A 15,282-nucleotide genomic window follows, 5' to 3' on the forward strand; every position below is an offset into this window, starting at 1 on the left:
TTTTTTTGGTTTTGTTGTGTATTTTGTCCCTACCCCATCGTGCACTTGCTCCATTAGCCTTTCCCTCCCTTACTTCATCGTGCATCGTGTCGGCTCTTGTCTTCACCCGTGTGCCTTGATCTCCGGTAGGAGTACAGTTCTACATCTTTCTTTCACCTCACCTAGCGTCTAGTGAGGAGTGGGCAACCCCCGGGTACCTACTTGCAGCCTTTCCACTGTAAATTCAAGAGGAGGATTCCATGGCTTCTACACCGACTGTCATCTCTTCATCCATTCCTCAACTTCCCAAGGAATCCATCTTAGATGGAACCAATTATCTTGATTGGGCACTACAGATGAAGACTCTCCTTCGGTATCATTGGCTATGGGGTATTGTTTCTGGTACTGATGCCTCTCCTGATGCAACTTCTCCTCAGGCTGTGATTGATGCCTGAGCTGACAAAGATGCAAGGGCTCATGCCTTTATCTCTTCAACATAAAACCCTCTATTGCTCGTCAATTTGATGACAATGATGAGGAAACTGCAGAAGAATTGTGGGATACCATTCGGAGGAGGTATCACCGTGAGAACTCTGCTTAGAAGGTAGCCTTGGAGAATCAGCTCTCCAACTTGAAGATTGCCGATACTGCTAACATCATGGATTTTGTTACAGAATTCATAACCATTCAGAAGCAATTGGTCTATTTGTGGAGCGAAGCTACTGACGAGGACTTTGTCAATCGTCTTCTTGCCAAATTGCCTGAGACTTTCTCTGCTTTTGTGATACTACGTCACTTCTTCCTTCTACTTTTGATCTACATACCATTGTTGGCATGCTTCTGGATAGGGCCATGAGAAAGAAGACCAGCCAGGGTACTTCCGAGACCCTTTGTTAGGCTAAGGGCAAAAGCAAATGGTAGTCCAAGGTTTCCACGAGCAACAAAGGTGATCACAAACTTGCCAACAATCCCGCTCATAGAGCTTACTTGTCGTTATTGTGGTCTCAAAGGTCACAGTTAGCTTGATTGTCGCCAAAAGAAGAGAGGAGGTGGTTCTGCTAAGAAACCCCCCAATCAAACCTCTTCATCCACCAATCAAACTCGAAAATCCTCTTCCACTAAGGAGACCGTCTTCATTGGTATTGACGAGCTTCCCTTTGACTCTCCTGTTCCTTCCACCTCACGTCTTACAGATTGGGTGGTTGATGGTGGGTGTACTACTCACATGACTCCTGACAGGACCATTCTTCATGACATGTCCCAACTCTTTGACGGTGTCCATTGGTGATGCTTCCAACTTGGAGGCCTCTTCGGTTGGTAATGTACGTCTTAACTCTTCCTCGAGTCAACCTTCTACCATTCGGGATGTGCTTCATGTTCCCAAGCTCTCCAGCAATCTCCTCTCAATTTTTCGGATTGCGGAGAAAGGATATGGTGTTTGCTTTGACAGTTTTGTCCTTGAGATCATCAACACCAACACCTTGCAAATTGTTGCCACAGGTATTTAGGAAGGTGGTCTTTATCAGTTGAAGGACTTTAGTGGCCTTTTGATTGAGTCCCAATCTCATTTGCTGCATCTTCTTCACTGCTATCATGCCTTGGTAGCTCATGTGGATACGTATTTGTGGCAGGTTCCCTTTGGGCATCTTAATTATACTTCTCTGCATTTATTGTCTTCTCAACAAATGGTTGAGGGTCTTTTACCACTGAAACCTTCCCACTCCACTTGTGTGGCTTGTCTTCATGGCAAGCAACACCGAGATGCCTTTCCTTACGAGGCTACTCATCGGGCTTCTCATATTCTAGAGCTCATTCATATGGACCTGTGTGGCCCCATGCGGACTACTACCCAAGGAGAAGCCATGTACTTTATGGACCTGTGCGGCCCCATGCGGACTACTACCCAAGGAGAAGCCATGTACTTTATGCTCATTATTGATGATTACTCACACAAAGTTTGGGTTTATCTCTTGGTAGGAAAATCTCAAGCTTTCTCCCGCTTCCAAGAGTGGGTGACTTTGGTCGAGATTGAGACCACACAGAAGGTTCGACAAATCTACTTCGACAATGGAAAAAAATTCATCTCCAAAGCCTTCCATAATTTTTGCTCACAGAAAGGTATAAGCTGTCAATTTTCCACACCTCACACTCCTCAGCAGAATGGTGTGGTTGAATACAAGAATTGGACTATTCAAGAGATGGCTCGTACCATGCTTTCTTCTTCTGATCTTCCTCCTCCTTTCTGGGGAGAAGCTGTGAGCACCGCTGTTTACATCATCACCGTTCTCCTACAAAGGTGGTTTCTCATATGACTCCAGAGGAGGCTTTTACTAGACAGAAACCTTCTGTCTCTCATTTCAGGGTTTTCGGTTGTGATGCCTATGTTCATGTCCCTGATCATGACAGATCCAAATTTGATCCCAAGTCGAGGAAGTGCAAATTTCTTGGATATAGCTCTCATTCCAAAGCTAATAGATTATGGGATCCGTAGTCGTGATCCTTCGTGATTCCCGCGATGTTCACTTTGTTGAACCCTCAGATGATTCTCGCTCTTATCCCGAGCTTACCATTGCGGTTCCTCCTTCCTCGGCTACCCCAACTCCACCACCACCTTCTCCACCATCAACTTCTTTTTCCCCTACCTCTCCACTCCCACTTCCTCCTACCCCGGCTTCTACTCCTCCTGCTCCTGTGCAATGGAGGATTGCCCCCAAGATTCCACGATGGCTGGAAATCACTGTTCATGATTCTCATCCCTCGGATATGGAACTTCATCAGCTTGCTGATTCTTCAGCACAATCTTTGACACGGGCACGGAGATTACAATAGCTTTGTCATTCTTATAATGTCACCCCTGATGAGTACAGTGATACAATCATATGAGCGTACTACAGCTAAAGCAAGAGGCTCTTGCTCTTCTTGAGTGGCGGGCAGCCATGGAGGCTGAGATTGATTCCATTGAGAGAAATCGTACATGGGAGCTTGTGGACCGGCCTCTGCATCGACAGGTCATTGGGGTCAAGTGGGTCTTTAAGAACAAGTTTCATGTTGATGGATCTCTGGACAAACACAAAGCCAGATTGATTAGGAAGGAGTACTTTTAGATTGAGGGTGTGGATTATGAGGAAACTTTTGCTCCTACAGCCAGATGCACCACCATCCGGACAATTCTTGCTCTTTCTGCTCATGAGCACTAGCTGGTTTACCAAATGGATGTCAAGTCTGCCTTTCTTAATGGTAACTTACATGAGGAGGTGTATGTTGAACAACATCAAGGTTTTCAGGTTCCCGAACATGAGGGTAAGGTGTACAGATTGCACAAAGCCCTTTATGGTTTGTAATAGGTAGCCAAGGCGTGGTATGATAAGGTTGATGCATTCTTTCTTTCCCCTGGACATGCTTTGCAGACAACAATCTCTATGTCTTTGCTTAGGATGCTTTGCTCTGTTTGATTGTGTTATATGTTGATGATTTATTGATCATTGGATCACATCTTACCAAGATTGATGATTTATTGATCATTGAATCACATCTTACCAAGATTGAACACCTCCAGTGAGATTTAGCTCTCACCTTTGAGATGACTGATTTAGGACTCCTCCACTACTTTCTTGGGATGGAGGTCAATCAGTCTTCTGATGGAGTGTTTCTTAGCCAGTACAGATATTTGCAACAGCTCCTGGAGACGTTTGGGATGACCAAGTGCCGTCCAATTTCTTGTCCGATGGATCCTAACTCCATGATGATCCCTCTCCCCTCTTCGAAGAGAGTACACAGTACCAGAGGCTTGTTGGTTCTCTTATTATTTGACTTACACCAGGCGTGACATTTCTTACAGTGTTAGTGTTCTCAGTCAGTTTTCTTCTGCTCCTTGACGTTCTCATTGGCAGGCCGCTCTGAGGGTTCTCCGATACTTATCCGGTACCTTGGACTATGTTCTCTCTTTCAGAGGAGGCAATGAGCTTGTTGAATACTTTGATGTTGATTGGGCAGGTGATCAGGATACTCGACGATCCACTTTTGGTTATTGCTTCACTTTTATTTACTGGAGATCCAAGAAGCAGAATACAGTTTCATTATCTTCTACTGAGGTTGAGTATCGTGCTTATCTGGATACCTGCTGTGAGCTCTTATGGTTGTTCCACATGTTGAGCAATCTTGATGTACTCTCGGATTCTCCGATCCGTATTCTTACGAACAGCTAGAGTGCCCTAGCGTTGGCTTGAACTTCATCCTTCCATGGCAGGACCAAACATATTAAGGTCCACTTTCAAGTCGTTCGTGAGCTGGTTGTCGATGGCATCATTACACTGGAGTATTGTCCTTCTTAGGACAACCTTGCTGATCTCTTCACCAAACCTCTTCCTCGAGATACTATCGATCAGCTCCTTACTTGTATATGAGATTAGTAAGATTCGATGCTTAAATATGGAAGCAAGTAGCAGGAGGGAGGAGTAAGGCTCCAGGTTCACATACCCTATGTAGTGTTCTCTTGTCCTACGTGCTCTCTTGCAGATTGTTGCTACCATGTGTTGGTGGAACAATGGAGAGTAGATGGTAGGAAACATGGGCACTTGAGAGAGTAGTGTGAGTTGCAAGTCTACATTGACAATCACATTGTTTGCAATATTGTATTCATATGCATTGGTATGGAAATCTGGTTAGAAATGCCCATGATACTATGTACTTATTTCTCCCAAGATCAATATACTTGATTTGAGGGAGGGGCCGGCCGTTCCGGCTCATTGTGCGTTTCTTGTCAATTCAGCAAATTACTTCTTGTATTGAGCATGTTGTCCATTAAATCTTGGTGTATTTAAGTGTATTGATTAGCATTGTGTTCAACCAAGTTACAGGAAAAGTGCCTAAAAATGTGGGAAAAAATACCCACAACTGAGTAAAATACATCAGATAAATATGCTGCATAAATGGTGCAATAAATAGGATAAATGCTGGAGATGAACATAGTCCAACACTAGTGTGGAACACTGTTGGAAATGTGGGACACTGTTGGCAGGTGTGTTAGGGCAAAGTCAGGGGCAAGTCAGATCGGACAGGTATGGGGAGGCTGTCGACAGGCATAGAGTAGCCAAGAACAGTATGGCCAGACTCCCACGGGCTCACGTGGAGGCTGACATGTGAGACAAGCCCTTAGAATAAATAAAGGGTTGATTTTCCCTTTATGCTGACCAACCAGATGGGCCCCCGGAAGGGGGGGGGGGTAAATAGGTCCCCTCAACCTCTCATTCATCATCACTCTCCACTCTACCTCCAAAGCAGAGAAGTTAGAACATAGCATACAACATCCTGGAGCCACACAAATTCAGCTGGGGCAGCGGCAAAACAGATTGCTTTCTATCAGAAGACCATGACAGAAAGTTGCGCAAGCTTAGGGTTTGTTATTGCATTGGCAGCACAGTGAGGCTTTAGAGTTTCAGCCATGTTGAGGTTTTTATTGACGTCTGTCTATGAAAGACCCAAAGGGTCTATGAGACAGAGTAATAGGAAACGGCCGTTTCCTAGCCCAGAACGCGGAAACGCCGTTTCGCCGTTTCCGTTTCTGTTTCTCCGCTTCCTAATCTCCAATAAAAAATCACCCATTGATTTGTCTCATCTAGTGCTTGCTTAGTGATTTTCTACAAATTTTGCTCACTATTTATTTCAAATTATGGTAGTGTACTCCTCAAACTTTTCCCTAGTTATTAGTTTTCTCATATTCTGTATCATACATCGACCGTTTCCTAGCCGTTTCCGTTTCCTAGGTTGAGCCATTGCCGTTTCCCATAGGTCAGCCGTTGCCATTGCCGTTTTTGTTTCATGCAACTATGCTATGAGACCAAAAGTAGAACATGTGATCTGGGAGTAACTGTATGCCAACAAAACAAAGGAAGATTTAGGTACCCAAAAATAGGACTCATGTACTATGTAAGTTCTACATGTACAATGGAATCAACCCAACCACTCATGCGGTTTCCTCATAAAGAGATGAATAGATGGTGTCAATGCCAACTTCTTGTGATGGAGCTGCTTGCTCTATGGTGCTGGAGTATGTCCCTGATCTGGAGCGGTGAGAAGAGGGTCCAGATCTAGAGGCTCGGGGGCATCTAGCTCTCTGAAGAATCTGTGCCACACACATTGGGAGTGACATCTCAGCGAGCGGAGGAGATTCGAGCTAGGTGACGACCCAGAGTAGCCGGCTGCCAAACACCACGGCTACACCACAGAGAGATCGCGGCCATCCGGTCTCGACACGAGCAGGAGGTCGAGGAGTAGCTGGCACATTTTCGCTCTGATCCAGGACGCATGTTCTAGCCATTTACGGCATCCTCAGATCGGATGTATGACATATTGTACCCAGACTATGGGACTCGATGGAGTTAGGAGTAGATAACATATCATACTTGTATCACCCCTTCAGCATATAGAGATGCATTAGTAGCCCTAGTACTCCATCCACACCCTCTCGTTTGTACACCACCATTGAGTCCCCTATGGTTGTGTTGTCATACTTGTACATTTTATTCTCACTCCACATTTTCCTCTTGATGACTGGAGGAACATCATTGTACTAGTTTGTCTCATAGGCCAATTTTGGCCTTTTGCAGACATTAATATATGTTTCTTTCTTTCTCCCAACACCACATATGCAGGTGGACAATGCATGTCTGGCATGGTGGTGTACTATCCTGCTCTGGTTGGTGTGAGGGCTTCCAAGAGTTGGCTATGCTAGCTGTGTGTGTGTGTGTGTGTGTGAGAGAGAGAGAGAGAGAGAGAGAGAGAGAGAGAGATAAATGAAATGAAATGTTATATTAACGTCTTCAAAAGGCCATAATGACCTATGAGACCAAAAGTTACATCATGGTGGATCTGATACAATGTCTGGATAAAAAAAACCCAGAAAATGAAAAATAAAGATGATACTACAGGCACCTAGAAAATGAAACTGGAAATGGAAGGTAAACAGAAACCCTTATAGGGTGTGAATATAGTGAGGGGGGGGGGGGTACGCTATGAAGGTGAGAGAGAGAGAGAGAGAGAGAGAGAAAGAAAGAAAGAAAGACATCTGCGAAAGGCCAAAGTGGCCTATGAGACCAAAACATAGTACACAGCTGATGGTGTCTCATCAAAAGTAAGACAAAAAGGACTAAAAAAGTCCTAAACAGCTATGAAAGGAAAATACTCCTACTGAGGTACAACAAAAGTGTATAATATCTACAACTAAACAGCTATAAGAGAGAGAGAGAGAGAGAGAGAGAGAGAGAGAGAGAGAGAGAGATTAACATCGACGAAAGGCCAGAATGGCCTATGAGACCAAATACACAGTACAAAGACCATGAAGGTCTTAAGCCAAATGTCTGGGCCAGCAAAAGAAAAACTTCAAAACAAAAGTTCTATTATCATCTAATAAGGTTACGATGCTAAATTCTTTTACTGCAACTCAGAGTTTGGGTTTTGGTTTGGATTTGTGGAAATCTTCAATGAGGCCTCTACCCTTGTAGTAGACTGCCCACTTTCCTTCTTTGCGAGCTGCACGGACTTTGGCTAATTCTACAGGCATCTGCCTGAGTTGCATTGGGTCAGTTCTTCTGTGATCCATATTTTGGTGTCTTTAGTGAGTATTGTATGATTGCCTTGTCGTGAAACTTTGGTGTGATTCCACTTTACAATTTTGAGAGAGAGAGAGAGAGAGAGCATTTTTTTTGTAAGTTTCAGGTTCTCAATGGGAGGCTATTTTGAAGTTGGGGCTTCGACTTCAGCAGTGGAGCAGGGAGCCTCCTGTGTCAGCAAGCACAGCTAGTCTGTTTAAGTTGGATCCAGGGCAAGAACAAGCATTCACAAATGCTATTATGATGCACCTAATGGAGGCCTTCAGAACTGGGAATAATTTTACAAGGTTCTGTATATTGAAGGTTTTATTTCTAGAGATGAGGAGTAGGAAAAGGAGCAACAAAAAGGCGAATGGAAAAGGTTTGCTAACAAAAGAAAGGATCCCAAATCATATGGAGGTGCTAAAGCGAGTGAAGTCAGTCATGGGAAGTGGAGATCACATGGCCAGAGCATTGGCTCTATGGGTGATTGGCTGTCTAGCTGATCTTGCTAGGGATAGCAGTGACATGCATCGGCTTATTTTGGAAGCTATATACTCACCATATGAGCAAGAAGTGAGTTTTTGTTTTTATTTTTTTAATGTCTTCTTGACTCTCTGCATTAATCCCTTAACATTTCTTTTATCCTTGGAAGGTAAAGATTTACATTGATCAAGGTATTAAGGTATTAAGGCCTTGACAATCTGCTTACTTTAACATGTCCCAGCTCACTGCAGGTCCATGCAGCACTCTATGCAGTGGGTTGTTTTTGTGAAGTTTCGGAACATTTTTCATCACTTGCTCTGGAGCACATAAGTGATCTGGTGAATGCTATGGAGACAGCTCCAAAAGCAAGAATCCAGGCCATTCGTGTTTTTGCTCAGATGCATCTTTCGATGTCAGTCTCTTTAAAGGCTCATGAGGTTAGCTTTAAAAAATTGTATTTGCAGATCATCAAAATTAAGTCTACTTAAGGCCCATTACGGATATTGCTGGCCTATCCTCGCTGTCAGAAAATCTGATGACGGGCAGGAACAACTCCTCAGGAGGGCAATCAAACCGGCCTCCCTGCAAAAGGTGGGCAATATGTGTAATGGGCCTTCAAGTATTTGCTTCAAAAAGCATGCGAGCTATTCAACCTTTGTACTTGCTCATACAGATATAAATTATTTGGTGCAGACAGGAAAAGCATTAATGCTGAGAATGCCACTGGAGAAAGTTGTGGTTGCTACACTAGAAGCACTTTCAAATCTGGCTTCGAAATCTAGTATCATACTTGCTGATCAGGTTTATTCTCCCTAACTCTCAATCTCCTGTTTTTATATCTCCTTTTGGATTTGTAGGTATGGGTTACTTTGAGGATGCTCCACTACAATTTTGAGCACTTAGGCTTTTGCTCCACACTTTTAAGGTCACCTTCCTTACACATTCCTCTTGAGCAGTGAGCCAAGGGAGAAGAAATAACTGTCAAGCTCTAAGAATTTCTTCTTTGGTGTGGCTATGATGGCCTGCAGTTCCATTGGTCCCTGGGCCATTGGAGCAGCTTGAGTGAAAACCCTCAGACCTTCTCTAGACCTCTGGTCCTCATCAAAGTGGCTTTGCATACTTTTGCATGGACTTTGTCTCCCTTTTACTGAGCCTTTTGATTTCTTTCTTTATCGCATCTCTAGGGTCCACAATGCGGAACCTTTGCATGACGGCATGAGTTAGCTAAGCCATATTGCCAGCCTTTTTTTAAAGGCAGGAACAATAATATAGCAGCATGCCGATATTTGGTACTATGCAAGTTTTTTTTTTTTTTTTTTTTTCAATGAGGTCTTATTCCATTCCTAGTCGCACACGGGAATTTCACCCAACTACACACACACCCCATACTAACCACACACACACCCGAGTACCACAAGGGGGTACCGTACTATGCAAGTTTTAAAGATCCTTCAATTAGTAAAGAAAAAACGCCCACTTATGAGAGGTCTGCAACCCTCCGAGGAGATAACATGTACAATGTAGAAGAAAGACGGACCTGTTGGGGTGGGGGGGGGGGGTGAATCCCTCCATGGCAGGTTCTTCTGAAGGAAGGTTACATATTAGAGCCTAGAGGGGGAGGGTGGACAAGCTACACTGGGAGCCTGTAATGCCATGTGACGCTGGTGTTCACTCGGGCGAGGAAAGGTCATGGGCTCCAAGTGTGAAAGAAGGTGGCCTGGCGCTATTGCATGCGATTGGAGTCGCCCGTCAATTGCTCCAAACATCCTTGGAGGGTGTGGATGAGGTCCATCCGGATAGAGCATTCGGTCTCTGCTGGAGGGGTGACTGAATGGATCGGACTAACGGAGGTTAGGGGATATAGATGGGAGTCTGTCCACCGCCCACAGCCACGCACAGCAGGAGGCACTAGAAGTGGCTATATTATACAGAGGGGAGTTACAGCATGTGATATAGGTGGTCAGATGGGATGAGGATGCACAGTTCATGTGGGTGAGGATCATGCAGTGTGCTACTTTGCACCAGCCACATCCGGACATGCCACCCGTGCGGAGGCTCCATACCTGCCACTTTATGATGATAATATGAACTTCTCCAGCGAACGTTTAGGATCATCGCCTACCGACTCCGATCACCTCACCCGACTTATGGCATACCTACACCACCTCCCTAGACAGTGTGTTTAAGTTTGAATTATAAGTATCTATTGATGCATTGGATGATGTCAAATAGAAACTAGACAATTTTGCTTAGGCCTCTTTGCAGTCCTGTCCCAGAAATAACTGGGTACAGCTCCTGCTCGAGATTGGCTAGATAGGCTTGCTTCTTCCTCCATGTGAGACATCGGATGATCGCTCGTGCCTGCTGGTGAGTGTGGTAGAGCCTAGGGCAACCTCCCGCTACAGGCAGACACGGGTCTCGCGGCACTTCTCATCATACCAGCTGTTCTGTGGAACAGTCCCACCTGGTGGTCTAGGAGTGGCTCCAGTGTGTGGGAAGGCAGTTGCAGCAGATGTATGAAGGGTGGCTGCAAGCTGTGTGGTAAGCTCATCAAGGTTGGAGAGGGTGCAGAAAATGCGAGCAGAGTAGACAGAAGAGGTCTCCCTGGTGAAGTGGTATCTCGGGTGGCAATGATGTGGTAGATCGGGTGGCTGAGTGGTGTGCCACTGTATTGGCGTGTGAGGGAGAAGGCTAAGTATGCATGATCAGCTGTGACACCGATGGGGCGGGACGAAATGGTAAAGCCCGGGATGAGTGGTATCAAGGAGAGAGAGCCCACCAAGTAGTCCACTATACTCGCTCCATGTCCGAAGGGGTAGCAAGTGAAAGAGCTGGAACCAGGCCACTGGGCTAGGCCGTTGTAAATGGCTAGTCTATGAGCCCCACCAAGGGCTAGGAAGTACTCCCCATAGTCCGCGCGGGTCGCCATGTCCTGTGATGTCCGCTTGAGATCTGTCACCCCTCCCAAGCCCACCTAAGCCTCGTACCCCCCATTCCTCGTCCTTCCACTTGAGCATGGTGAGAGATGCTATTGGCAGGATGCAGAATGGGAGAGCTTAGGATCAAGATGGGCTGCTTGCTGAGCATTTCTCCCATGCGAGGGATGTGTTGGCTCCACTTTGGTTCATATGTTCAATAGGGCCTTATGTGAAGGTTTCCCCCGCCAGTTGGTCTTCTAATACCATTGTGCCTATTCTGAAGGCAGGTGGCCCCATGGACCCCGGTAACTACATGACTAATATGATCGGTCACACGTTGGCCAAGATTTATGGATCAATCTTGGAGCATGAGCTCAGTAGATGGGCCAAAGAGCAGAGACTCAGAGCACCAGGGTAGGTAGGTTTCCAGAGGGGACACTCCACACTTGATCACATCTTCACGCTATGGGGGATCATTGAGGAGGGGAGAGCTCACGGGCATCGGATATATTGTTGCTTTGTGGATTCTTGCAAGGCTTTTGACACTGTCCCACGAGCCAGATCGATGAGGAGACTTCAAGATATGGGAGTACCAACAGATATGCTTTGGGGGATCCTCACACTCTATGAGTCTGTCACTAGCCGAGTATAGGCCCCATGGGGTGACTTAGAGGTCATACAGAGGATTATCGAGGTGAAACAGGGCTGCCCTCTATGTCCTACTCTATTTGGGCTATACATTAATGAGATATCTAACTACATAGACAGACAGGGAAGACTAGGAGCACGATTGGCAGGAGTCTTGATACCTATCCTATTGTATGCAGATGATATTGTCCTTATCTCTGAATCACCACAGGGGCTACAGGGGCATTTGGATGCATTATGGGCCTTTTGCGAGGACCGGGACCTCACAGTGAACTTTGGGAAGACCAAGGTTATGATCTTTAGACTTTGGGACCGGGACCTCATTGTGAACTTTGGAAAGACCAAGGTTATGATCTTTAGACTTTAATACCTCCCCGCAGCGGATAGGTAGATCCGCACTGCAGTTTACATATATTTGTGACCTCTTATGTATATCTTGGGATTGCTTTTGCTGGACCGTAGTTCTCTATGCGGAAGGCGGCCGAAACCAGATTGATGCGTGGCTATGCAACCCTGAGCTCACTCGAGACTTAGTGCTCACAGATACAGTTTCTTGAGCCGAGGACGAAGCTTTGGCTATTTGACACACTAGTCAGACCTGCACTATTGTATGGAGCTCCCATCTGGGGTCCCAGCTTGTACCACAAGAGGAGACGGAGGGGGGAGCCAGGTGAGACAGATACGAAAGAGGTATATGATGGGTGGAAGCCGATGGAGAGGCCTGTAGTGATGATGATATCGCACATGATTAGGAGTAAGCCATCAATGCCACAGGCCCACATGAGATTGTGTGAGCGGAGATGGGGGCTGCACTAATCGTGATAGATGCTCTATTCCAAACAGTGACGTACTAGCACAGATTATGGGAGCTCCCACCAGATAGATACCCCCGGCTCGCCCTAGAGTCCTCGAGACAGTTGGCACTAGATGGAGACACACAGTGCTGGAGCCTGGTATGCACAGGTGAGCACTTGGTTCGGTATACATGGCATGCAGATGAGGGCACTCCCCCCGTTTCAGTACAGCATAGAGGCCCCCTCCTTTTCTCTTAGCCGCACAGAGCTGAACAGGGTCATCAGGAAGGACATTGTGAGACTAGATACTCAGAGAACCTAGCGTTCACCCGTTCAGCCCTTGGGGATAAAGATGGCCTTCTATAGAGATGGCCTTCTATAGAGATTATCTTCTTTGCTTGACAGAGGATGGTTTCATCATACGCTCGCGCTACATGGACACACATCTGTCATTTGGGGTGTGATGTGCGATTGGAGAGATCTGCACCTCATCCCATAAGTTGAGAGTGAAGATAGCCCGATATGGGCCGGGGGCAACTACACCAGAAGACAGGATATGCCAGCTTTGCCATACAGAGGCTGAGACAAAGGCCCACTATATATGCTGATGCCCGGTATACTATGAGATCAGGGGGATGTTCCACTGCATCTTCTCAGACGGATTTCGACACTTTCTAGGATCATGGATTTTCTAGACCAGAGATGCCTAGGGCTTTTCCTTTTGGAGCTCTGCAAACACAAGGAGTCCTTATTGCGGCCCAAACCAGCCAGCTGCACCCGCTCGAGGACCCTAGCATAGAGAGCTCTCATTGACTTCTTCCAGACTAGAGCTCCGAGAGTAGATCCACCCACTACAGTTGATGCAGGAGCCCGCTGAGAGGAGTGATACCAGATAGAGCCATTGAGCTATGCAAAGCCCGACGCCCCTGACACCGTGGCCCCCGCCCACGCTTGCATCACCACAAGAGGATCAGAGTCATCATTTCCCACCACCCTCTTGCCGGCTCAGCTTTACTACATTGGGTACCATGATGCAGCGCCCTATGTGGGATATTTTAGGGTGATGTGAGAGCTTGACACTCTTTGTATTGGGATTAGCTTTGGCATTTCAGCTCTTGTTCCTTTCTTTTATTTTTAGTACCCATAATGATGTATTCCATGGACATGATGTAATCTTTTGATCTTGTAGGTCATTTTGGCCTTTTGTAGAGGTTAATATAACTTTCTTTCTTTCTTTCTACTCTTCTTTGTCACATCTCCTTGAGCTTTGCCAAATCTCTCTCTCTCTCTCTCTCTCTCTCTCTCTCTCTCTCTCTCTTTACACACACACCCTCCATGGATTTGTTTGATCCACCATAGCTTCACCCTAGCTGTGCAACTCTACCATGAAAAACAATAGAGGACAGAACGTGCGGTGTATATACAAGAGAACACTCACAAGAAGTAGTTCTTTCACAACACAAAAGTTTAAAACTCAAATTGCACAATAACAGAGATAGAGAAGAATACTGTATTTACAATAGATGGCAAAGCCCCACACCCGTGTGCCCCTATGTGAAGGGAGCGTCGATGGTTGATCTGGAACTGCTAAGACGGACGCTGCATGCTAGTAGAAGCTAGGGACTACTGCTAAGACGGAGGTTGAATGCTAGTAGAAGCTAGGGAGTAAACTAACAGTGATGATTGATGACCTGTGTGGAGAAGGGGCTGGCCGTGTATTTATATATGCCTATATACATGGGGCGGCCGTGATGTGACCATGTAGGGCCGCGGTCATAGTCGGTGCCACCGTCCATGGTGTAGACTCGGCCCATCCAGATGAACTAGCAATTGCTACGCCCACTCCACGTGTGGACTATTATTATGAGATAACGGTCTAGTGTAGCATGTAGCCTATTTGGCACTGTGCCAAATGTAATCCAAGCCGTCTTTGAACCATCTGGCCTTCTAGGCCACTTTCTTGTGTGAGTACGGGGATGCTGGGCGCCCTTGATACTCAACCATAGCTACTCCTTATAGTGGGGGCCGTACAAACATGAGCTAGCCGGTGCCTAGACAATACAGAATGAGGGTGGAGCATTGATATCCAACAAAAGGTTGCTACTGTGCCCCGTAGGCTCCCACTTGAGTCTTCAAGGGTGGCTTGCCCATGCTTTTTTCCCTTTTTCTTTGGGGGCGGGGGGGGGGGGGGGGGGGGGGGGGGGGAGGGGTCGGTCATATGCCCAAGGGTGTTGTGAGGTTTCGAGACAGGGGCAAGAAGAGGTGGGTGGGGCTGCAAGTGTGTCGTTGGCTATCTTTGGGCACTGCCTATAGGTGCTATGCCAGTCGCCTATCACTAGAACAGTGTCAGGTTAAAGATTGCACAATGCGGCCCATCTGGCAGCAATCAAAACACTGTTTGAATAGATTGGAAACCATGGTCCTCTACAAGAAGTGCGATCCATCTAGTTGGTGGGTCGAGAGATGCTAGGGGAGGCTCTTTGAGAATGAGATGAACACTTGAATGGTTGGAAGCGCCACTGCTTGGGCTATGTTCACCACCGCCGTCCAGGGCGTCTTAAGAATCTGAGCAAAGGGCCACCCAATCACTAGGAGAAGCTCGTGATACTCTTTGGGCAGGCCTATGAAGCAAATTTAGGAAGCCAGCTGCAGTGGCCAGTGGATCAAAGTTGGGTTAGAAGCCATGGTGCCATTAAGTGAAATATGCATGGGCATTGCATATTGCGAGGGGGCTGTGCTGCATGACTCTTTCTGCAGGGCAGCATCGAACTCAACTGGGGTGTAGCTATTACCTAGGAACTAGATGTAGGTAAACTGTCCCTGCTTGCCAACAAGAACAGCTTGCAGGAGGTCCCAACTGTGTCCCCTTGC

The 15,282-nt window shown here is 46.4% G+C and overlaps 1 protein-coding gene across 6 annotated transcripts in view; it reads left to right on the top strand.

Moving 5' to 3' along the window:
• The window catches only part of EMB1895 (ARM repeat superfamily protein), a 49,269-nt gene that overhangs the window by 29,406 nt on the left and 4,581 nt on the right, over window positions 1–15,282 (top strand). For 3 of the 6 annotated variants that reach the window (XM_086804282.1, XM_086804272.1, XM_086804290.1), the window contains 3 exons: window positions 7,693–8,141; window positions 8,303–8,488; window positions 8,745–8,852. In XM_086804282.1, the coding sequence (XP_086660408.1) occupies window positions 7,693–8,141; window positions 8,303–8,488; window positions 8,745–8,852 (743 nt within the window). Of the gene's footprint in view, window positions 1–7,692; window positions 8,142–8,292; window positions 8,489–8,515; window positions 8,643–8,744; window positions 8,853–15,282 lie in introns of those variants that run through there. The other 3 variants (XM_086804306.1, XM_086804299.1, XM_086804316.1) reach the window with 3 other exon arrangements.

Source organism: Cibotium barometz, chromosome 1 (assembly GCF_041138505.1).
Source record: "Cibotium barometz isolate CiBa-2024 chromosome 1, ASM4113850v1, whole genome shotgun sequence".
NCBI lineage: Eukaryota > Viridiplantae > Streptophyta > Polypodiopsida > Cyatheales > Cibotiaceae > Cibotium > Cibotium barometz.